Consider the following 25,681-nt stretch of genomic DNA (forward strand, 5'->3'; position numbering starts at 1 on the left):
TCTCTCCCAACACCCAGCAGGTTCCACGTCTTCCCTAACACTCAACTTTAACCACTGTCAACATTATCCCCCGCCCCACCCCCCGCAAAAACCGTCAAGAAAGAAAAGACACATACTAACGTATTTCGTTACCTCTATATGACGTGGCAGAGCAAGAAACAATTACACTGGATTCTCAAACGTGGTCCATAGCTTAAGCTCCTGCATCTTAGACCAAAGTAAATTATTTAAGCAGTCAGAAGACTGATGAGTTCTTTCACAGCTGACTCATAAAAAAAAATAATAATAATAATAGTAATTGGCTACGGGGTGCACCGAAATAGGCCAGGAATGTGACCTATGGCGTCACGAAACTTCCTGTGCAGAACTTCACGTATTTAGAGAAAGCCCGATAGAAATCCCACGATGGTCAAGTCACAAGCTCTCCGCTCACGGGGTGACAGGCAGCTCGATCCCCGGGGCCGGGAGGCCTCTTCCCTCCGCCGGACTCGGGCCCCGACCCGCCCGCCACGCCCTAGGCGCCTCTGCGGCGGCGACCCGGCCGGCCCAGCGGCGCCCTCGGAATCGCTCTTCTCCCGGTGCGACAGGAAGGGACGCGATCCGGGGAACCAGGCCGGGCAGAGGCCGCGGGGCCGCGAGCCGAGTTCGCCCCGGCCAGGCCCGCCGCCGTTTACCGTTCCCGCCGAGGCCTCAGGAAACAAGCCGCAACCGAGGAGGAAAGAGCCCGACACCGCCATCACGGCTCGCAGACCCGTCTCACCTGGACTTGCCCACGCCGCTCTCGCCGATGATGAGGATCTTCAGGGTGGTTAGCACGTCCTCGTCCATCCTGACCCTGCTCCGCACCGCGAGCAGCTGGCCGCCCCTTCCGCTTCTCAGCCCTTCCCCCCGGGGCGAGCTGCCGCGCATGCGCCCCGCCCCGCCGGGGGCCACCTTCCTTTCACACCGGGTGTTTAGCTTTTGCAGGGGCCGGGGACGCACCAGTTCCGCCTCGAGGTAGAGCTCTGCGACTGCGTAAAACCCGGAGGCCCGGGCGTCCTTCCGGGGAGGGACAGTCTTCCCTTGCGCAAGCGCAGAGGAAGAGAGCCCGGAATCGGGTTCACACTAATTCTGAGTATTTCTCCTGCCTCACGTTAACGTAACCGTCTTGTCATGGTGCTTGGAAGAGGCGTGAGTTAGGGGCGTATAGTGTTCTTTTATTTAGGTAGCTGCTCAGAACAGCTGCATTGCAGTGGGAAGTCTTGTGCGTGAAGGCATGATTATCTTAATTTTAGTTCCCAACCACCGTGTATGCTGTGTGCTTAGTCGCTCAGTCGTGTCCGACTCTTTGCGACCCCATGGACTGTAGCCCGCCAGGATCCTCTGTCCGTGGGGATTCTCCAGGCAAGAATACTGGAGTGGGTTGCCATGGCCTCCTCCAGGGGATCTTCCCCACCCAAGGATCGAACCCAGCTCTCCCACATTGCAGGCGGATTTTTTTTTTTTTTTTTTTTTTTTTTAACCGTCTAAACCATCAGGGAAGCCCAAGAATACTGGAGTGGATAGCTTATCCCTTCTCCAGAGAATTCTTCCGACCCAGGAATCTAACCGAGGTCTCCTGCATTGCAGGCGGAGTCTTCACAGCCTGAGCCACCAAGGAAGCTCATAGTCATAGGGAACATTTTTAAGACATTTTTAAGACTTGGGATGACCTATGAGCAAGCCTAGTGTGGAGGAAGGGATGGTAATTATGAAACGACTTAGAAGTGTGACGGGAGGGCGCCCTAAATCTGTGCTGTCTGCAAACGTTCCCACAGCAGCAGCAGGTTCAGAAGGGGCCAGGTCAGCAAGGGGAAAAAAATTGTCAAATTTAGACCATTGCCACTTCTGTCTCTTTTTCTGTTCCTGTCAGCATCAGGGAAGAGAAGACTTAGAAATGCTGCTTGCAGAATTCACATGCTCTGAACAGGTGGCAACATGAGCACTGTGAGTCATGGCTTGTCCAGGGCTGCTCCTACCCAAGTGTGAGAGGCCTTTGTGGCTGCAGTTCAGGTGCTACTGGTGAGAAAGAGTCCTACAGCATTCCTCCCCTCCCCTCCCCCTAAACTATTGGCCCCTGGCTAAGCAGAGGTTCCGAACAACACCCTACCTTCTGGGTATCTCCTACCTCCATTGTGCATAGGAACTTTGGTTTGCAGTGAGGGAGGAGATTGTTCCTTCATTAGTTGTATTGATAAGGTCCTGGGGACTTGGGGGCTTCCTTGGTGGCTCAGTTGTGGAAGAATCTGCCTGCAGTGCGGAAGACTTGGGTTCGATCCCTGAGTTGGGAAGAACCCCCTGGAGAGGGGAACAGCAACCCACTCCAGTATTCTGGCCTGGAGAATTCCATGGACAGAGGATCCTGGTGCCCTTCAGTCCATGGAGTCGCAAAGAGTTGGACATGACTGATCAACTAACACTTGGGGACTTGGGAGAGATGGGTGAGAGGGAGAGTCTGAGGAGTGGGTAGCTTGCTCCTTTGGCCCCTTGGGTGAAATTTCAGCCCTTAGGACGAGAGCGGTCAGGATCAAGAGCTGGAGGAGTCAGATGAGGCTTTGTTGTTTGATGTAAACAGTGCTGTTTCAAGGCTCACAGGACAGTATAGCTGAGACTGGGAAAATGGTCTTGTGTTTTAATTCTACATTTGACCCTTGTTCTTGTTCAGTCAGTCATGTCTGACTCTTTGCAACTCCGTGGACTGCAACATGCCAGGCTTCCCTGTCCTTCTTCATCTCCCGCAGTTTGCTCAAACTCATGTCCATTGAATAGTCGATGATGCTATCTAAGCATCTCATTCTCACTTGACCCTATATCTGTTACAGCACACACAATATCACTTCCTACCCAGGAATTCATTCTTCGACAAAAGATGTGCTCATGTGCGCTCTTGGACTTCACCCATGTTGCCGCCATAGCCCACCACCCAGAAGCAGCTGGGCTGATCAGACTGGAAAGGCCTAATGCAGGCTCCATTGTAGTGCCAGCAGGGTGACGATATCCTGTGAGGTTGGGGTGCTATCCTACAGAATGCAGCCTACCAGTGATGCTTCTGCTTTCCTAACAGACTCATAGTCCACGGGGAGCATCTGACTTCTCAGGTCTGGGTTACCTGTTCCTCCTATGTGGCCCCCACCATGGCCCTTCTCTCTCTGGGCTCTGGTAAGCACTATTTCCTGCCTCTTCCCCTTCAGGTCTAGAGTGGGGAAGACTTCCTACTCTGTTTATCTCTGAGTTTACCCTTTGCTGGTTGCCCTCCCTTGACCACAATGCTGTGAATAGCCCCCTTCATGATAGTGTCTTGAGACATCTGAACTGGATTATTTCTTGCTGGGACCCTGACTGATACAGCCCGTCTCTTTACATCTTCACTGTGAACTGAACACCTAATATTAATCCCACTTTACAGTTAAAGAGACAGAGCCTCACAGGGTTGAACTGGTTTCCCCTGGGTCAGAAGACTGGGGGCTAAGAACGGAATGCAGCTGTCCTAATAGGCACCATTACTCCTATTAGCATCGTCGCTGTGCACACTTTGGCTGAACTGGAAGAGTTTATTTCACCCGTTCCTGGTGATAGGAAGAGGAGTCCTAGCTCCTCTGGTTATTTTCTAGTTTCATCAACAAGCCAGAAAGGAAGAGAATTTGACTTTGAAGAATACTGATTCAATGGATGTGAGTTCTAGGCTATGCAGATTATGTTCATTTTTATCACTGACTGGAGCTTCTTAGCGGAGAAGGCAATGGCACCCCACTCCAGTACTCTTGCCTGGAAAATCCCATGGATGGAGGAGCCTGGGAGGCTGTGGTCCATGAGGTTGCTAAGAGTCCAACATTACTGAGCGACTTCACTTTCACTTTCACACATTGGAGAAGGAAATGGCAACCCACTCCAGTGTTCTTGCCTGGAGAATCCCAGGGACGGGGGAGCCTGGTGGGCTGCCATCTATGGGATCACACAGAGTCGGACATGACTGAAGTGACTTAGCAGCAGCAGTAGCAGAGCTTCTTAGATATTTCATGTTGATAATATTTTCCATTCAAAATGCTGTGTGAGCTGTCTGATATTTGAACATGGGGCAGAATAGATGGACCACGATTCAAGGCAGGCCGTAGATTTTCTTGAAGCCATACTAAATGAATAGTTAAAATTCAGACTGAATAATAAGACGACGACCGTGGTGCCCATGGCTAATAACTCAGATTACGAAAAGCCAGCTAAAGATAAGCTAGCAAAGTATTTCAACAGAGAATATAGTATTAGAGGTGAGTTTGTTTTTTTTAATGTAAACTTAATTGTGACTTTTTAATCAATGTAATATGAGAATCTAAAATAGAGATAAACTGGTATGGATATACCTGGACGCAAAATGACAAGAGTGGCCAAACTCTTGTCCTGTGAAGATACTTGAATTCTAGTACTGGCTTTGCTACATATTGACTCTGTAACTACTGACCAGTCACTTAGTCTTTCTGACATGTTTCCTCATGTAAAAGTAAAGACTTGGGAAGGTGACATAATAAGAAATACATGCTTGGTCTCCACCCACAGTTCCTGACACAGAGCTCTTAAACCGCTTGTAGCTTCCTGAGTGATGAGACCAATACGAGCCTCTTACAGAGAGTCACCCAACCCTATGGGGTTTCCTAGGCAACCGGCACATCTTTTGTTCTAATGAGGCAATACTCTGCGGGCTCCTGGATGGCTTCAGGTTGGGACTGGTCACTAGAAAGAGTATTTATAGTTTCCGATTAAAAGATTCTCAATATCAAGCCCAGAGGTTAATCAATAAAAGGACAGTGCACATAAACGCTGTATTAGAAGAGGAGGGTTACAGCACAACCAAAGAAATACAAGAGAAAGTGAAGGACAAAGGCATTGACAGGCCCCATGAATGGATGGGAGGGAGCAGGACACTGAAATGGTGACAACCAGAGTAGATCAGAGAACTGGCATAGGTGAGGAAAAGGGACAGGTTAAGGAGGAATCTTCACTAACACTAAGGGATTGTTTCCAGGGTCTTAAAATGGCTTACTGCCACAAGACTGTGCTTTTCAGGACTTAAGCCCAGCCTCAAAAGAACAAGTAGCTTACAGTAAACTCTCTTAGGTCCCTTCCAACTCAGCATTTTACTAATCTTGGTAACTGAGTTGAAGAGCAAAACTTAACAAGCACCTACACCTTGAAGAATCCATTGATCGTGTTAGGAATGTGTAAGCTGGAGTACAGGCTAAAGTGAAAGAAAGTGGAAAGTTGCTCAGTTGTGTCCAACTTTTATAGTCCATGGAATTCTCCAGAATACTGGAGTGGGTAGCCTTTCCCTTCCCCAGGGGATCTTCCCAACCCAGCGATTGAACCCAGATCTCCTGCATCACAGGCGGATTCTTTATGAACTGAGTTAGCAGGGAAGCCCGTAGGGAGTAAAGGCTAAGCTGCTGTAATAAAGAGACCTCAGAATACAGTAGTTCACATAAGAAAGACGTTCATTTCTTTCCTGCTTAATAATTCAAAGAGACCTGGGTAATAGGGGTGTAGGGGTGGGGGCAGATGGCTATATTCCAGATAGTGAGTCAGACCCAAGCTGTAGGGTTGATTGACCAATCTCAAGTTATGGTTTCCAATTCTGGATCCATTTCTGTTGCTATTGCTTCCCATCCAGGGAGAAGGGGAAGATGAAGTCCAGAGAAGGAACTTATCTTTAACTCAGTAGTGCCAGAGTTGACATATTTACTTCATAGCTCTTTGACCTGAGGTCTTCCCCAAGCCATATGCTGTGTGTGTCATATATGCTCAGCTGTGTCCAACTCTGTGACTCTATGAACTGTAGCCCACAGGCTCCTCCTCTGTCCATGGGATTCTCTAGGCATGAATACTGGAGTGGGTTGCCATTTCCTACTCCACGGGATCTTCCCAACCCAGGGATCGAACCTGGGTCTCCTGCATCTCCTGCACCAACAGGTGGATTCTTTACCACTGCACCACCTGGGAACTATTTACTTTTCAGAGTCCCCAAATAGCTGTTCCAAATATATGTTCCAGGTTTTACAACTTCATTCAGTGTCAGGAAGCATTTAACAGGAGGCTTCCTGTGTGCTGTTTTAGATCTGTCAGGAATCCTCTGGTTCTTATTAATTCCTGAATATTCATGAATATTCAGCAATTAAGAGGAGAGGCACGCCTTTCCCGGGACTAAGGAATCCAGGCTTTTCTCATTACGGTGATAAGTACCCTCTTCCTTTTTATGAACCATACGGTAAAAAGTGATTGTTTGCAACTCTCTTTGATAGGAATTGCCTTATGTTTTGTAAGTCTGGAATTTTAATCTTTATCTTTGCTGAGAATAACTACCTTGTAAGACAGTATATGTGCCCACACCATGTTGATTAAAACACCTTTGCTCCATTGGAGCTTTGGTCCCTGTGTCTTTCTCTCTCTCTCTCTTACTTTCTTATCGTCGACTCCAGACCACCAGGTTTCGGTCCATTAAAGGACCAGCAATTCAGTGGGAGGGAAAGGGTAGAATACACTTATTCCCTCTTACCTGAAACTGGATCCCTTGACCTTTGGATCCCTTGACCTTTGGAGCCTTTGGAATTTCTGGCTCTCTATTGTATTCACAGGACTAGCACTATTGAGTAAGAGGAGGGCCACCCTTGTCAAAAGCTCAAACTTCTCTTTCATGAATCTATTTAAAACATATTGATTAAAAAAAATATATTGATTGAGTTTATAATATACAATTCACATCTTTGATACACATGGGGGACATTGTCCAAACTCGTCTCATAAGAATAAAACTTCTCAGTCCAGAAGGAGCATCCATTTAGGCTGCCAGCCCAGCACATCAAAATCTCTTGCCCTTTGCTCTCACTTGAGCGTGCTTTTGTTAGGTGTAGCTACGGTTCCAGTACACCAGAGTCATTGACACACACAGAATACAGCAGGACTAGGCCCTAACACACTAGGCCCTAACCTGACTCTCTTTGACCCAGAGGTCCTGAGGGCTCAGGCCTTCCCTACTAGCAATGCTAGGGTGTTAGCGTCTTCTGGCTCTCTAGCCAGCTGGCTGGACCTGCTTCCCGCTTCATCCCTGCCAGCCCCATTTCCAGGGGACTGGGTCTTGTTGTTCTTTCTCTCTAGTTCTGAGATAATTCTGAGAACAACCTGACTCTCTATCTGTACTCCCACTGTCCTCGTGCTAAAGCAAGCCTGTATCTTTGTCCTTTAGATCAGGTTCTCCTTGTTGATAAACTGGACTGAATATGTTCCCTTTTGTTAGTTTTGGTCTTTTATTGCTATAAAAATTCTCCCACCTTCTATTTATGATACTTTTTATATCTGCTTAATGCACTGACTAGCATTTCAGAAAAAAAAATTAAATAATAATGATAATAACGTGGGTCATTGTTTCTAGTTCCTAATTTTGATAGGGGGCTTTTCTGGTGGCTCAGTGGTAAAGAATCCGCCTGCCAGTGCAGGAGACTCAGGTTCAACCCCTGGGTCAGAAAGATCCCCTGGAGAAGTAATTGGCAATGCACTCCAGTAGTCTTGCTTGAGAAATCACATGGATAGAAATCACATGAGGAGCGTGGCAGCCTACAGTCCATGCAGTCACAAACAGCTGGACACAACTTTGCAACTAAACAACAACAGTTTTAATAGGACCATCTATAGAGTTTTACCTACTGTTTATTATTCATCATAGCTTATCAATGTGATGTAATAATGGATTTTGTCATATTATTCTATGCCATGGTAAATGTTGACTGGTTTTGGTAAATTATTCCTCTATATATTTCTGTTCAATTATATTTTCTGGCACATATAAATATATCCCTAAGTGAGACTGATTTATCTTTTCCTGTGAGTCAGTCTCACTTAGAGGTGAAGGAGCACAACAAATTGTCCTAAGATAATCATAGATATATTGATAGCACACATACAGGCAATTCTTGATGGCAGGTTTATCATGGTAGACACATGCTGTTTCTTACTACCCCTAAACCATTTCCCCTTCCTGTTAGCGCTCTCCTAATTTCCTCCAGAAAGTTGTTGTTTAGTTGCATAAGTCATGTCTGTTTCTTTTGCAAGCCCATGGATATATATAACCTGCCAGGATCCTCTGTCCATGAGATTTCCCAGGCCAAGAATACTGGAGTGGGCTTCCATTTCCTTCTCCAGGAGATGTTTACAATCCAGGGATTGAACCTGCGTTTCCTGCATTGGCGGGTGGATTCTTTACCACTGAGCCACCAGGGAAGCCCAAACTCTAATGAAGTGCCTCCCTTAATGTCATTTGGGAAAAACTGACCTCCATATCACCAGTTCTAGGAAGAGGCACACAACCAAATCTGAGCTAATCAGCTCACTCCCCTAGTCAAAGTGTGTTAGTTCATGGCTGGACATGTTTCAATGGGATGAAATTCTAGGACTCTTACTGAAATTTTCAGAAGAGAAAAATCCATTTTACAAGAGATGCTGAAAGGTTAGGACATGGGGGTGCAGCTACTGGGAGCTTGAATAAGGAGTAAGGAATTTGAATAAAAAATAGAACTCGGAAGAGGAAAGCAGAACCAAGATATGGAAACAAAAAGCTCCTGATCAAGCTGATTGAGCCAATTACTCACAGATCTTTCTGTTACTTAAGCCAGTGAAAGTCGCTCAGTGGTGTCTATGTCTGACCCTTTACGACCCCATGGACTATACAGTCTGTGGCAGAATACTAGAGAAGGTAGCGTTTCCCTTCTCCAGGGAATCTTCCCAACCCAGGGATCCAGCCCAGGTCTCTGGCATTGCAGGTGGACTCTTTACCATTGGAGCCACCAGGGAAGCCCAGGAATACTGGAGTGGGTAGCCTATCCCTTTTCCAGTGGATCTTCCCGATCCAGGAATCGGCCAAGGGTTGATTGCAGGCGGATTCTTTACCAACTGAGCTGTCAGGGAAGCCATGTAAGCCAGTAGTTCCTCCTTTTAAAGAAAATCATGAAATACTTTAAACACATAGATATGAGTAGAGAATTGTATGATGAAAGCCAGCTTAATCAAATCTGTTAAGCATCTATACTTTAGATGTCTTAAAAAGAAAGGATTAAAGACAGATTTGAGACACTCTGATCCCACTTCTCAGCCCAGAGACAGTTTCTGTCATAAATTCAGGCTTCATCATGCCCATACATGACATTATATTTTTTTTTTTACTACCTATCTATCCTTAAGCTTCTTTCCTTAATGTATTTTTTAACTTTATAATTTTATCAAATTGTATAGAACGTTCTTCATCTTGACCCTGTCAAGTTACATTTGTGTTCAGTGTTCTGTTTTGGAGATTTAACTACGTGGTGAGATGAGCTATAGTTCACTTCCAGTCCTGTGGTCATCGTTCTCGCTCTGGTGTTTCTGGTATTTTGCTAATGTGTCTTTTTTCTCTCAAGTCAGGGTGAGTTTGAGTTTCCCTTACTTGTCAGCCAGCAAGTCCTTAATTGATCCATTCAGGAAACAAGTGGCTCTCTTTTGTCTCTGATTTTACTGTCAACAAGTATCAGTTACTCACCAGCTTCATTTTGGCAGTGGCCAGTGGTGATGAGAAGGGGAGAGTGAAGTGAGGAGACTGGGTTTGCTGAAGGTGGCTGGCTGGAAAGAGCTCATCCCAGAAGTTCAGCTCAGGGAGTCCAGAGAGAGGTGTGAGCACTGACAGGGTCGTGGAGGCCATCACTCGCAGAAAACAATCAGTCCTTGTTTTGTTTGATGTCATCATGTGCCTGCTTTCTCTGGAGGCTTTCTCTACCATAGGATGTGTTGGGTCCAGAAGATGTTCTTGGAACTGTATCCTGCCTCCACCACTTGAGTGATGCAGTAACTGAAGGATGGGCAGTGGTGGGAAAGCATCTCAGAGGTGATTTGTCACCTGGCCTGGGGCTCATATACAGATAAGAACTTAGCCCCGAATATCTCTGACCCCTGTTATATCTTTCTTCACAAGTTTCAAAGAAAGAAATTGGAAATCCCACCTTTTCTTTCTGTTCTTTTCTCTACATGCTGCTTTTCTTTTTCCCCTCATTTCAGTTCCCCTCATGTTCCTTTTAACCTAATATTTTCCTCTGTTGAACGCTAGGAGAATACACTGAGTGATCTGCTCAGAATGATCAAAGAGATGTTTTTGCTGGAAGTAAACATATACCACTTGATAAATTTACCTTTAAGCCCCAGAGTCGAAACTGGGCCCAAGGCAAACAAGTTCATCCTTCCATAGTAAAACCCCTAGGGAGTCACCAACATTGGGGGCAGTCCTGCCTGATGGAACTTGCTGAAATACTACTACTGGTATATTGTTAACATGGTTCTGTCTAGGTAGACCTTAGTTGTGAACTGAATGGGACCAGATAGAGGCACATGTTGGCGCTGCAGAAGACGGAGCACCCCCGGGCAGCATCCTGCTGAGTAGACCTTCATCATGGGGATCCCAGGTGGCCTGACCATTCCCGTCCAATGCTCAATGGAAGAAAATTGGGAGATAATGGAGGTATTTTGCAAATTTCTGATAACTTAAGTATTAAACCCTTGCTTTAAAAAAAAAAAAAAAATGCCCTACCCTATGTTTGAAAGGTGGCTAGGGAATCAAGTTTAGTCTGCATGTTTGGTCACCCTCAGAACATTAGTGTGGTTTCTGAGATGCCTAAAACTGAAATGGAAGAGAGCTCCAACTTCTCCAGTAGAGAAGCTGCAATGCTTTTCAACCCTCCAGAAACCTGGAACTTTTAAACTATCGATGCTGGATCCTGTCCCTCAAGAGATGCTGATGTCATTGGTTTGGGGCGGCCATGATTTTTGTTTGTTTGGGGGGTTGGGAAAAGTGAAAGTCACCCAGTCGTGTCCAACTCTTTGTGACCCCATGGACTATACAGCCCATGGAATTCTCCAGGCCAGAATACTGGAATGGGTAGCCTTTCCCTTCTCCAGGGTATCTTCTCAACCCAGGAATCGAACCCAGGTCGCCTGCATTGCAAGCAGATTCTTTACCAGCTGGGCCACAAAGGAAGCTGGGGGAGGGTAGTAATTCTTCAGATAATTCTCACAGGCTTTCAAGGATGAGATTCACCTGGGGGAGAGAATTCTACAAGTTCAGGGTCTCATGTGCATTGAGACAGTGTAAAGTGGTGGTGTTGGTGATTCTGGGAGCAACAGTTTCACGTGGAATTAGTGTGAGCTCTGCTGGAAGAGCTGTAATCACTTATCAGAAGAGATAACACTCATAGAACTCAAAGACACTGGGGAGTTCTTGGGTGACTAGGAGAGAACCCCACCGGGGAAGACTGAAGCTCTAGGAGACCCCAGGAAGAGGACCTAGGAAGTCTTTCTGTCCTCTTGAACCCCTAACCACAGTATTAACACTGTGGTTAATACAGTGTTAATGTAGTGACATGATCACTGTATGCTCAGTAACTTGTGTACAAATAATGTGAACCATTGTGCTTCACATGGTAAACTTCTGATCAAATGCAACACAGCAATAAAACCCAGTTACTCACTGCAGTGTTCTTGGTTAGAAAGCACATGCTGGCATATACAAACCTGTCATTTAGAAAAATTGGTAGAGGGAACAAAGAGGTTCTGGAAAGCTTGTGATGTTCTGTTTCTTGTTCTAGATGTTGATTACACAAGTGTGTTCAGCTTATAAAAATTAATTGGGATGCATATATATAAAGTGTACACTGTTTTCAGTTTGTATTTTATACTTCAAAACGAAGTATTAAAAAAAAAAATTAAAACCAGCTAACCACTGCTTCCTTTCATTAGGTGCTTGGGGGTGGCTAGACAATTCTTATCGATGGGAAAACAAATGTCTGTGTTGAACTCTTCCACTCACAGAGCTTGGGAGGAGGAATATGGGGGTGGTCTGGGGACACAGGACACGTAGAGAGTGCAAGGACTGCCAGTCCTTCAGAGCTACACAGGGTGAGCTCCTGAGGAGACGGGTTTCCATTTGTCAGAGTGACAGATGCATCTCTGAATATACAGAAAAGTGAAAAAGTGAAAGTATTTGTCACTCAATCTTGTAAGTCTTTGCAACCCCTATGGACTGTAGCCCGCCAGTCTTCTCTGTCCCTGGGACTCTCCAGGCAAGAATACTGGGGTAGGTAGCTATCCCCTTCTCCAGGGGATCTTCCCGACCCAGAGATCGAACATGGATATCCTGCACTGCAGGCGGATTCTTTACCATCTGAGCCACCAGGAAGATGGACCCCAACCTGAGGAGGGAGTGAAAAGCTAATTACTCTGCAAATGAAGGAAATCTAATTTAGGAGAGAGCCAACGGTGAAAGGATCTGGAGAATCGGAGAATAAGAGGGGATACCCAAGGGACAGGACTGATTAACCTGTGTGATAGAAGATTGAAGCCTGGGGAAAGGATGACCAGAAGAATGGGATGAACTCTGAGATGCAGCAGCCAAAGAAATTTTGAGAAAAGAGGCATCTAGTATTTAATACTCAATTGTTCATGTGGCTACAATGAAAACCCGTTCCATTGTTGCAAATCCCCAGGAACATCTGCTACCCTAGTTACACTTGCCCTCTAGTGTTACAAATCAGCCAGATGGAAGGGTAATGTAACTCACTGATCCAGGGGGAGTGTGGGATGATTTGGTTAACTGGCCTTCTTAGGACACTGAATTGAATTTTATTTTAATGATGCTACATACCTGCAACTTGGTGATTTGAGGCCAGACTCTTAACGCTGTAGAAATGTGACATCACCATAAAAAAATGAAGTGGGCCCTTAAGGTGACAGTTAATTCTAACACATGGATTATAACTGCTATTTTCACCCTCAAGTATAAGAGATCAGTGCCTCACTGGCAGCTGTTATGTAGGGTAAGTAAAAGTTGAAGTCAAGATGCTAAGTTAGAGTTCTAGGGAAAGATTAACACCTGTAAGCTTGTTTCCTCATCTACAAATGTAGGGAAATAACTCTCCTGTAGAAATTATCCAAGATCTAAGTAAAAGAATGTATTTGAAGCAATGGAGAATTGCACATGTATTTGTAGCAAAATGTATTTGTAGCAAATGGCACATAGTAAATACCCAATAAACATTACCTCCTTTCCTTCTTTCACCTCATAATATTGTATGTAGAAGTATTTTTTACAAGTGTTTTGTAACTTGTAAAGTCATAAAGGTGGCTCAGACAGTAAAAAAATCTGCCTGCCCTGCAAAAGACCTGGGTTTGATCCCTGGGTCAGGAAGATCCCCTGAAGGAGGAAATGGCTACCCATTCCAGTATTCTTGCCTGGAGAATTTCATGGACAGAGGAGCCTGGTGGGCTGCAGTCCATGGGGTTACAAAGAGTCAGACATGACTGAGCGAATACAGAGAGAGAAAGTCATAAAAATTGTTGGTTAAATTAGTGAGAACTAACATTTGCTGATTATTTGTAAAGTATATTACTTTAGGAGAGAAAACTTCCAGAAGTAGAAACAGTATTTTTATGCAGTAAGTGAAATGAATGGTCCAGTGGTTTTCTACCAGGATTGATTTTGCTTCCCAGTGGACTTTGCAATGTCTGGAGGCATTTCTGGTTGTCAGGAGTAGGAGATGCTTTTGGCATCTAGTGAGCAGAGACTAGGGATGCTGCTGAACATCCTACAATACACAGGACACAGTCCTACAGCAAAGAATTATTCAGCTCAAAATGTGGACAGCACCACTGTTGAGAGATCTTGTTTTGACAGTAAGGCAGGTTAGCCTGGTTAGTCTTGATTTCAACTTTGTTGATGCCCAAGTACCTATTAACATTCCTGATTCTTAATGTATTCCTTCCTAGGCCTGTGAACTCTCATAATGAATGGGAAAATTCCTTTCTAAATTGACCCCTATAATTATATATTTAGGCATATAAATTCTTCACCTGTAATAGCAGTACAAAGCTTGTGTTCTGCCCAGAAAAGTCTAGAAAACACTGCCAGTAGACACCCTTCCAAGACCCACTAGAGGATCTATTTTATTTTGTAATGTGTCACCATTTCATAGGCCTGAACAGTGCTGCCTATCTCAGACAATACTCAGTAGACCAAATTCCACCATCCCCTACTCATTTCATGATTCAACTATGAGGATGGAGCTCTTTCTGGTAGAGAAGGTGATGGCTTCTCTACCAGGGTGAAAAACCGTCCTTGATAACAAAAACCCCAGGTCTTCATTTTAGAGATCAGAATGAGAGGACTCCAAGCTAGGAAAAAAAAATTCTTCAGAAACATGTCTACTATTAGAGAGTAATTGTCAGGAATGTTCTTTCTGGTTGTGGCTCTAACAGAGTATAACTGGTAACCGGTGGTGACTAAGCCATTCAGTAGTGTAGCGTTAGTTGCTCAGTCATGTCCGACTCTCTGTGACCCCCACGGACTGTAACCTGCCAGGCTCCTCTGTCCGTGGTATTCTCCAGGCAAGAATAATGGAGTGGGTTGCCATTTCCTTCTCGAGAGGATCTTCTCAACCCAGGGATCAAACCTGGGTCTCCTGCACTGCAGGCGGATTCTCTGCTGTCTGAGCTACAGGGAACTAAGCCATTAGGTCTGCTCTGTTCAGCTTCTTCACCTCCAATTGTCCAGACAGATGGGGACAGATTAAATGGACAAAGGGGGTGATTAAATAGTTAATCCCACCAAGGAATCACAAGGAGAGAGAAAAGTATGGGAGAATCTGTATAATGATCACTCAGGAAAGCAGGCTTGCTTTGCGACAAAATCATGCAGCAGAAGCAGGAGACATGCCCCCGAACAATAAAACAATGATGGAATGAGACTTACATCTAGCCCATTGAAGTCTGCATGCTAATGATCCTTGGGAAGAGGCTTCTTCTGCCTGTATTAAGAGCAGAAACATAGGGCAAAGGTGACATTATACCTGAACCCTGAGATAACTTATCATGTTTTAGTATATGTTACCGCCCTTTTGCTTATTTCCATAGCTCTGTAACAGTCCTGGTTGGGCCAAGCAGGGTCAAAAACTCCCCTTGCCCAGTGTGTAGGAGGAGTTAATGATGAAAGACTCCAAGAATGATGAAAGACTCACCCTCCCCACTTTTCCTTGATTATAAAACTATAGTCCACTCAGCTCTTGGTGCGTTACCCTTCTACCTGCCCTCTTGTATCTCTCACAAGCATCCTATACTGTTAAGGGCACTTCTTACCTGTCACTTTGCCTCTCAGTGAATTCTTTCTTTGCAGAAACATAAAGAATCTGAGCTTCAGTAAGTCCTGAGACCAGGTATGCAGTTTCAATCAGAAGACTGTGGGTTTAAGTACCCTCTTAAGCCCAGGGATTGTGGGTTCAAGTTCCATCTGAGGTGCAGCAGGTTTGAATCCCATCCAAGGAGTGTGGCTTCAAGACCACCGCAGCTGCTTTCCTATGACTGGCTCCAGTGACAGAGCTTGGAGCTCCATCAGCAAGACCAGAGCTGGGTCAGGGCAGAGAATGCTGAGAAAGTGGGGTGGAACAGGCAGCCTGGAGTTGTCCTGGAGTAGTAATGATCCTCTCCTTAACTTTGGATTTTCACAGCACACTATTTATTGGATCCTTTTAACAACCCAATGATGTAGGCAAGATAAACAATTTTATCCCTAGCTTACAGATCAAAGAAGCAGACCTATAAAGTTTGAGTGTCTTGTTCTAAATTGTGTGGCTATTAAGCGCTTAGGATCCAGATCGAAGCTCTTGGAGTTCTGTACACAAACATGTAAAGTTTACCTTATGGTCCTTTCCTTCCAGTTCTCTTGATTTGAGTTCCTTGTCTCAGTGGCGAAGAACTGGAGGTGCCAGTAGGGATGCAGAAAAGGGGAAAAAAATCCTTCACCAGAACAAACAGACCTTAACTCATTGGTGTTCTCCAAACCGAAAAAGGAGCAGTCTTATAAAAATCTTCAAGAAAATTATTTGTTTCCTAAAAAGTCATTTTCATACTGTAATCAATCATCCTGGAAAGATTTTTTTCAATTAGCCTTTAAGTAAAATAATGTATAATTTTGTTTTTGCCTAATTTTACTCTACTACTCTAATTTAAACCATATTACTGTGATTTAATTTATTTTTTCCAGGATGATTATTTTAAACATTTGAAGACAGCTTGTTCTAAGTTAGCAATATCATGGCCTGAATGCATAAACTTACCCTTCATTAACTCTCTTAGCTATTCATTCTCCCCTGAAAGGATTTGTATGTAGTTCCCTTAACTTCCTCTTCCTCAAATGTTCAGTGTGATTATTTTCAATAGAACATACAGATCTTTTTTACTTTCTTAGAATGTGGAGTCATACTTGTTCCAGTTACAGGAAGTCATTTTGATGAGGGTTTTATTGTGTTCATGTGTTCGAAGGTAGTTTTAATTTTATTTTTGTTTGTTTTCACGGTAGTTAAAAGTTTCACAGTGAACTCTTAGTGCTATTTAAAGTTAGTTTTTTTAAAAAATATATAGTTACAAAATTACAGTTTATCTTTATAACTGTGAAGAACAAAACCAAGAATGTAGTATTCCCATAGCAGTAGAAAGGTGCTGAAATAAAAATATGCACCGTTGAACTTCTAGAAATGGGCTTCCCTGGTGGCTCAGTGGTAAAGAATCTGCCTGCCAATGCAGGCGACACAAGAGACACAGGTTCCATCCCTTGGTTGGGAAGATCCCCTGGACACAGAAATGGTAACCCACTCCAGTATTCTTGCCTGAAAAATTCCATGGAAAAAGGAGCCTGTTGGCTATAGTCCATAGGCTGGCAAGGAATTGGACATGACTTAGCAACTAAACAACAACAATTTCTAGAAACAAAACTCAAGAGTTATCCTGTTACTCCTTTTTGCTACCATACTTTGTAAACTCATAGCTTCAAAGACATAGGATTCATTCACTACCTCCTGTAGTAAGAGAGCATCAGCTGAAGAAAAAATAAAACTATTTTGTCCTGATTTCATCTGCTTTGTCCATGGAAAAAATGTCACCTGCCATATCAGTGAACAAAGGATATCGAAGCCATCAAGTCGTCATAATACAGCCAAGGACAATGAACCCTGAGGGAACTCAATTGGAAAAAGATGCCTGCCATCTAGTGGTCAACTGCTGCAGTTGACCACCCCGCCCCCCACCCCCCACCCCAACAATGTATCCTAAGGAGACTCAGGATGAGAAAGCATAGGATATTGACCCCATTAGCTAAAGTGCAGATCAAAGCAATGATTGCAGTGAGCCCAGACTGTTGAATCTTCCCATACAAAAAAAATGCTAAATTATTTACCTTGAGATATCTGTATTTTTTTTTTTTTTTTAGTTACCAGTAATCTCTTGAAGTTCTAACTACGTGGTCTTTGTTACAAAAACTGCTATCTATCCTGGCTGTCTCCTCACCTCCTCGGAGTGTTCCCTGAGTAATGTGAGAGTCCTGTCTCCCAGACTTGAAGTTCTCAGAGTGTCTGCTGAATAAAACATAACTCTTAATTTTTAGGTTGTGCTTTTTTTTTTTTTTCTTTTAGTCAACAACTTCTAAGAGAAAATAGGGAGGCAGATATTTGAGAAGCCACTATGAACTTAGAAAAATTCAGCACAGATTAAACATAGGGGCAAGAATATCACTGAATGAAACTGATTTGCTGAAGTTCATAGGCTCTTTAGCATTTCAACCCTTGTCTATGTTTGAACTACACACTGCTTTTCTTATAACTCAATGTTTCTTTGTTATTGTGTAATCTCTAAGTTATGCCTGACTCTTTGCAACCCCAAGGTCTGTAATCCACCAGACTCCTCTGTCCATGGGATTTTTCAGGCAAGTATACTGGAGTGGGTTGCTATTTTCTTCTTCATTTCCTTCCTGATCCGGGGCTCGAAGCCACATCTCCTGCTTGGCGGGTGGATGGATTCTTTACCACTGGGCTACCTGGGAAGGCTGAATGTTTCTTTTCTCATCTTCAGTCCATTTTCTAAGACAGCAACAATTTTTATTATTGCTGGAAAATGCCTGCTTCAGTGAACAGTGAATTTCTTGGGGCCATACAAACCAAACCAAGAATCAATCAATCAGTCTCTCTCTCACACACACACACATACACATATTTTTATTGTGAAATATTACCTATGTCTAAAATGTACATGTATAGTTTAACAAATAGTTTAAAACTATGTGCCAGTACAACCACCACCCAGGTCAAAAAACAGAAATTTTCTAACACAGAAGTGACTCATCTGTGCTGTCTTTCCTACTCCCAACTCCCTTCCCATCCATGAGAGGATACCACTTATCTAGACTTTTATGCTAACCATTTTCTGCTTTACAATATATTATCATCATACACGCATGTATCCACAGATAATGTGTTTAGTTTTGCTTGTTTTCAAATTTCGTAAGTGGGATGATAAATTTTCTCTTGCTCTTAATTTTTTAAATAAGATGTATCTATTTTGTGTACAGCTGTAATTTATCCAATTTCATTGCTATAAACTGTACTTTATAAAAATCCCACATTATCTTTATCCTGTCTGCCAGTGATGACCATTTAAATTGTTTCCAGTTTGGGGTAATTTTATCAAAAACACTGCTGTGAACTTTCTTGTGTATGTATCAGGGTATAGCTAGGAGTGAAATTTCTGTGTCATACCTGGTAAACATATCCTGAACATAACCATGTAGTGTGAAACTACCTCCCCAAGCTGTTTTGTCATGAAGTCACATCTGACTCTTGAGCGACCCCATGGACTGGAGTCCTCCAGGCTCCTCTGTCCATGGAATTCTCCAGGTAAGAATACTGGAGTGGGTAGCTATTTCCTCCTCCAGGGGATCTTCCCAACCCAGTAATTGAACCCAAGTCTCCTGCATCTCCTGTATTAGCAGGCAGATTCTTTACCACTGTGCCACCTAGGAAGCCCACTTAAAACGGTAAATGTCTCTGAAATTTTTTATTTTTTTTTCCTCTAAAGGTTTTATATATCCCTAGTCTGATGTATTCATAAATAATTGACTTCGTTTGATGCTATTGTAAATCATAATTTTAAGAATTTGCTGCTTTACAGAAATACAGTTGAAATTTGTGTACTGATTTTATATGGAGCTACCTTGCTAAACTCTCTTACTGACTCTAATATTTTGTGAATTACATTGTCTCATCTACAAACACAACCATGTCATACCTGAATTATGCCAGTTTTATTTCTTCCTTTCCAATCATCAAACTTTTGTGCCTTCCTCTTGCTTTATTGCTCTGCCTAGGAGCACTACTAAAATGCTGAATTGAAATAGTAGTAATGAACATTCTTGTCTTTTCTTGAACTCAAAGGGGAGCTTCCAATGACTCATCATCATATCTGAAATTTATGGAAGGTTTCTGGGTTGTTTACAAATAATTTTTCTTCTATTCACAATTTCTGGGAATTTTTCATCATAAATGGAAATGAATTTTATCAAATACATTTTTCTGGATCTGTTGAGGTAATTATAGGATTTATTTCATTTGTTAATTAATTACATTTATTGTTTTTCTAAAGTTAATCTGCATCTTTGGGCTTCCCTGGTGGCTCAGTGAGAAAGAATCCATCTGTCAATGCAGAAGGCATGGGTTTGATTCCTAGTCTGGGAAGATTCCACATGCTGCAGCGCAACTAAGCCCATGTGCCACAACTATTGAGCCTGTGCTCTAGAGCCCGGGAACCACAACTACTAAGCCCAGGAGCCACAGCTACTGAAACCCCTGCATCCTAGAGTGCATGCTCTGCAACAAGAGAAGCCACAGCAATGAGAAGCCCGTGCACTGCAAGAAGAGCAACCCCTGCTCGCCGCAACTAGAGAAAGCCTGCATGCAGCAATGAAGACCCAGGATAGCCAAAAATAAATACAAAACTAATTTTTAAGATATCTTCATCTTTTATATAAACCCTTCTTGGCAATGATGGATGATCCTTTTTACATGTTACTCACTTTGATTTGCATGTGAGTTTCTTTTCCTGTGTTGCCCGTGTCAGACTTTAGTATCAAAGTTAAGCTACTGTCACAAAGTAAGTCTTCCCTCTTCTTACTCCTATTATCTCTTACTATCTGGAAGAGTCTGTGCAGTATTTCCTTGAAGGCGACTTTAGTTGTATCCCATTATATTAATGCACCACGTGGGTTGTCATGATAGCTTAGAATCCCAAGGAGCCTTATCCACAGATCAAGTCTTCACAGTCCTGTCAACTCTATCCCATGGGCTTTCGCTGAATACACACTGGTGCTGAGCCAAGGCCTGGGAGCAAGCAAGGAGAGCTGAGAGAAACTTCTGGAGGTTTCATTCAGTGTAAGGCACTGGCTGGCAGCTTCCTACGGCTAAGGGATGTCAGAGTGCTGACACCAGTCCCTTACTGAGAGCACTGCATAGGCTTCCAAAGCCTGAGGGTAGGCTGCAGAGAGACCGCCTGAGTCCCTGATTGAGAATCATAGATGAAAAGCAAAGAGAACTTTCCATGGGCCCCCAAAGCTAGCAACTAGCCTATAGAGCAGAGAGAGATCTCCCATGATTTAGCAAGCTGGGTAACTTGGCTACAGAACAACAGAACTGTAGGGTCCCATGCCCTGCTGAAGGGAAAGTGCTAGCTCTTCTCTCTAAACATTTGAAGCTAGTAACCTGAATCTAGCAAACCTGAAACAAAGTCCATACTCAGCTCAACTACAGATTAGATGGTAGCTCGGATGGTAAAGAATCTGCCTGCAATGCAGGAGACCTGGGTTCAATCCCTGAGTCAGGAAGATCCCCTGAAGAAGGGAATGGCAGCCCACTCCAGTATTCTTGCCTGGAGAATTCCATGGACAGAAAAGCCTGGCAACTTATAGTCCATGGGGTCACAAAGAGTCAGACACAACGAAGCAACTAACTCACACACAGATTAGATGAACTCAGGCCCCTAACCAGATGGCCTTATTGAATAATTGAAATGCACTTCTCTGAAAATAAATATTATTAACTTCCATATCCATGTCTTGTCTAATATCAAAAGTTAAGACACATTCAAAGAAGCAAGAACATATGAGCTAGGGTTGAAAAAAGAAATGGTCAATAAAAGCAAACCCAGAGATGGCCCAGATGTTGGGCTTATCAGGCAGGGACTTTCCATAACTATAATAAATAATAAATGTTAAGGGCTCTGGTGGGTAGAAAACGGACACTGCACAAGTAGATGGGCAAAATCCACAGAGAACTGAAAGTTATAGAAATATTAGAAAATATATAACAGATATAAGAATCATTCAATGAATTTGGCCAGCTGGACACAGCAGAGAAAAGAAAATAGTGAACCTTTAGACAAGTCAATTGAAATGATCCAAAATTAAATTAAATAGAGGGAGGGAAAGAGGTTAAAAAGCAACCGAAACTGAGTTCTGCAAGATAATAACAATAGCCGAACACTGTACATGTAATAAAAATCCAAGGAGAAGAGAGTGAGGCACAGGAAAAATTTTAAGAAATAATGGGTGAGAAATTTCTTCAGTTGATTAGTGACACCAAAGATTCAAGAATCTCAGTGGCCTCCAAGCAGAATAAACACAAAGAAAACAGCTGGGGTGAGACTGTTGAATAGTCATGTCCAACTCTTTGTGGCCTCATGGACTGTCGCCCACCAGGCTCCACTGTCCATGGAATTTTTCAGGCAAGAATACTGGAGCAGGTTGCCATTTCCTACTCCAGGGGATCTTCCCGACCCAGGGACTGACCCGCATCTCTTGCAGGCAAATTATTTACCGCTAATGCCACCTGGGAAGCCCTGACATACCAGGGTCCAACTGTACTAAAATGCAAAGACAAAGAACAGACCTTAAGAGCACCCAGATGGTGAAAAATCTTCACTTTCAGGGAAATGGTGGTAAGGATGATGGCTAAATTCTCTCAGAAATCATGAAGACCAGAGAACACTAGAACCATATCTTCAAAGTCCTAAAAGGAGAATTAGTGGGGTAAAAAGCTGGCAAGCTAAACTATTATATCCATTGAAAACCTCCTTTAAAAATGAAGGTAAAAACAGAGTACCACTGGAAGAACTCTTTCCCAACAGACAGTCACTGCAAAAAAAGCTAACAGGTTTTAGGTTGAAGGGAAAAGATACCAAGTGGAATCAAGACTCTTAAGACAAAATGAAGGTATCAAAAAGATAATAAGTACCTAATTTTAAACTTGCTTGGCATAAAAGCTTGACTTTAAAACCCAAGTCATGGTCACCAATCCTTTGCCCTAAGGGAACCAGAGCCATTTCCTCTCAGAGTGCAGGCTCTCCAGCTGCAACAAAGAGCTGGCCCTTGTCTCCAGCTCTCTGGTGACCTTGGGAAGGTGGCATAGTGGTACAGAATCTTCTTGCAAAGCAGGAAACGTGGCTTCAATCCCTGGGTTAGGAAGATCCTCTGGAATTGAACTTGGCAACATACTCCAGTATCCTTGCCTGGAAAATTCCATGGACAGAGGAGCCTGGCTGGCTACATTCCACGGGGGTCACAAAGAGTCAGGGCTATGTCGACTGACCACATCCCCTACAGATGTTATCCTTGGGGCTCTTTCTTTCTTTCCTCTTGACTATATTCTTTAAAAAATCATTTTATATTGAGACAGATTATTACCTGCCTGCACTGTGGCAGAAGCTTTACCGTCTGGATAGATCTGGAAAGAAAGGAGCGGCTGGTGGGGCTGGGAGCGGGTCAGTGGGAAAGCTCTGTCCAGCTCACAACAGAGCTCATAAGCAGAAGTCAGTGGCTGAAGGCTTCTTTGGTGTTTTAGTCCAAGAGAGTTCCTTGTTCTGGGCAGGCAGCTGAGGTGAATCGATGCCTTTTGCTTTATTGCTGTTACCGCTGCTGCTTTAGTTTAGAATTCACAGCACCCAGAGCCCCAGAGTGTGTCCCTCAGCCCACCCCCAGGGACACAATAGTGCACTTGTCTTTCAGTGCTGCAAACAGCGTTTTCTTTCCCCCTGAGTTTCCAGCACTGTTTCCAGTTGTTGGCCTTTTGTGTATCTTCTCAGGTATTTTAATGAAAAAGTTAGAGAGGTTACACAGGGAAGTCTAGTTTGATTTTCTTTTACAACTTTTTATTACTTAAATTCATATATATAGGAAAGTTGAAAAAATTTTACAGGAAATTTCCATACTCCTTCCACCTAGATTCAATACCTAAGGTATTGATTTTGCTTATTAATGATAAATTTTAAGACCCACAAAAAATAGCTTAAGCAGATTGTTATTATGCACATTCTCAGGACCTATGAGCATTAAATATGCTTTATAATGTTAAAAATATTTAACTAGAGAAAAACTGAAGTATAAATAATTTTTCTATAAAGGATATGTCATTACATTAATAAGTGGATAACAGAAGGATTTTAACAATTCATGTTTTATAAAATTTTAATGAGACTTACTTGAATAATTTTTTACAATGATCCACCTCATTCTATAAGATTAAAATTGGTTGAATGATGGGAAAGGAGAAATAAATGACCCAGATGTCAATTTGGGCCTATGTTGTCCCAATTAAAAATTTGCCTAAACTATAAATCAGTTTGGGCTTTCCTGGTGGCTCAAAGAGTAAAGAATCTGCCTGCAATGTGGGAGACTTGGTTTCAATCCCTGGGTTGGGACGATCCCCTGGAGGAGAGCATGGCCACCCACTCTAGGATTCTTGCCTGGAGAATCTCCATGGACAGAGGAGCCTCATGGGCTACAGTCCATGGTGTTGCAAAGAATTGGACATGACTGAGCGACTAAGCACAGCAGATAAATCAATTTAGAATTCAAGACATCTCCTTTTATAGCTAATTTCTTTTCAAGGACATTTTACAGTCATATGGGCTTCCCTGGTGGCTCAGACGGTAAAGAGTCTGTCTGCCTGCAGTAGTTTCTCGCAAGAGGATGAGAACAAGAATGAGAAGATTCTTGACTTTGTAATTCATCACCTTCCAACACACTCACAATTTGGGAGAAACCGACATCAGCCACTGGGCTGACTTCCTGAGAAGCTGAAAGATGATGGCCTCAAAGTCCTTTACAAGGAGCACTTCAACTCCAACTTCCTTTAAAAGGCTATGTTTTTATACCAAAATTTAGTTGTAATATTCCTTCACTTTACATTTTTCTCCTCACAATAAGGCATTTTAAACAGCCCAGCCAAGGGACCCTAAAGCAGTCTTAGGTCTTATATAACAATTCCCTGCATATTATTATTATTTTTTAAATTGCTTTTCCCTGGCACACGTTACAAAGAAGTTTTCCTACAGATCAAAACCAAAGGCTTGGACCGAGCCCATGTTTGTTTCAACTTGAATCACCACTCACCTGGGTCTGAGTCAGGCTGGCAGTCCAAAGGGAAAATACTGCCTAAGTGTATTACAGCCTCTGGATCTGTCCCCCTGCTTAGGAGCACAGAAGCGGATCAACTGGGAGAGGCCACAAGGCAAATTTGCCTGGAGATGAATTCTGGGAGGCAGCAGGGTTGAGAGTAACCCAGCCATTTGGCGGGGGGTAAGTTGCAATGACTTCTGAGAGGAACCATTTGAGAAGGAGCAAGATTGCTCATGATTCCTAAGTCAGGGCTTGCTGAAGCATTTTTTTTTTTTTTTTTAAGCTAGAAATGCTTTCAAGGCAAGCCTTTTCATTTTGGAGAAGTTTAAGACCGGAAAACCAGCCATCTTTGGTTATTATAAAACTTCAAAATGTATATACCGTTTTAAAACAAAGACTCACATTCAAGAATTCACTTAAAAAGCAACTAGAATTGATCTGTTCTTTGCTTCTAGAGGTCCTTTTTGATTCTAGATTTTACATCTTCTAAAAGTAGAATCCTTTTCCAATATAACTTTCAGGAAAAGGAAAGGTGGTTTTTATTCGCTAATTGTGGCTCTTTCCTTTTTCCCATTGACCAGATTCTGCCAGGTGAGTAAACTGCCAGTTGGCTGAGTCCAACTCTCAAGTATCTTTAACTCTCTAAGCCTCTAGGACATTGCTCACCAAGGACAGGCATTAATTCCTCTCTGTCAAAGAGTCTAGCAACAAGCTAGGTCTCCCGAGAAGCTGATGAGGAGGAGGTATTCCATGCTTTGTTTGGGGTTAGTCAAGAGCCCGGAAGCCTGGCAGACCATACCGGCTGCTCTAGGAGGTTTTATGGCTGTGACTGGAGAGCATCATTTCCAGCTGCCCCACTGAGTGGCTGGGTAGATTGGGACACGTTACTTCATCTCTAAGGCCTATTTCCTCATCTGTAAAATGGGGCTAGTGGTAACCACCACATCAGTGTGCTGTTTTGTATTTTATAGTTTATTTTTATTTTTGGCTCTGCTGGGTCTTCATTGCTATGCAGGCTTTCCTTTAGTTGCAACAAGCAGGGGCTGCTCTTCCGTTGCAGCGCTGAGGCTTTTCACTGCAGTGGCTTCTCTTACCGAGCACGGGCTCCGTAAGAGCCTGGGGCGCGTGGGCTGCAGTAGTTGCAGCTCCCGGGTTCTGGAGCACAGGCTCATAGTCGTGGTGCCTGGGTTTAGGTGCTCTTCCTCATGTGGGATCTTCCCGGACCAGAGACCGAGCCTGTGTCTCCTGCATTGGCGGCAGATTCTTTACCACTGAGCCACCAGGGAAGCCCCAGTGAGCTGTTTTTCAGATTAACTAAAATAAATAGAGCACAAAGTAAAGTTAAACCTA

The 25,681-nt window shown here is 43.4% G+C and overlaps 1 protein-coding gene across 1 annotated transcript in view; it reads right to left on the reverse strand.

Moving 5' to 3' along the window:
- The window catches only part of RAB18 (RAB18, member RAS oncogene family), a 36,377-nt gene extending 35,356 nt beyond the window's left edge, over window positions 1–1,021 (reverse strand). Inside the window, exon 1 of the mRNA XM_061126388.1 lies at window positions 761–1,021. Coding sequence (XP_060982371.1) covers window positions 761–909 — 149 coding nt within the window. The 5' untranslated portion in view covers window positions 910–1,021. The remainder of the gene's footprint in view (window positions 1–760) is intronic.
- Window positions 1,022–25,681: the final 24,660 nt, after the last annotated feature.

Source organism: Dama dama, chromosome 23 (assembly GCF_033118175.1).
Source record: "Dama dama isolate Ldn47 chromosome 23, ASM3311817v1, whole genome shotgun sequence".
Classification (NCBI taxonomy): Eukaryota; Metazoa; Chordata; class Mammalia; order Artiodactyla; family Cervidae; genus Dama; species Dama dama.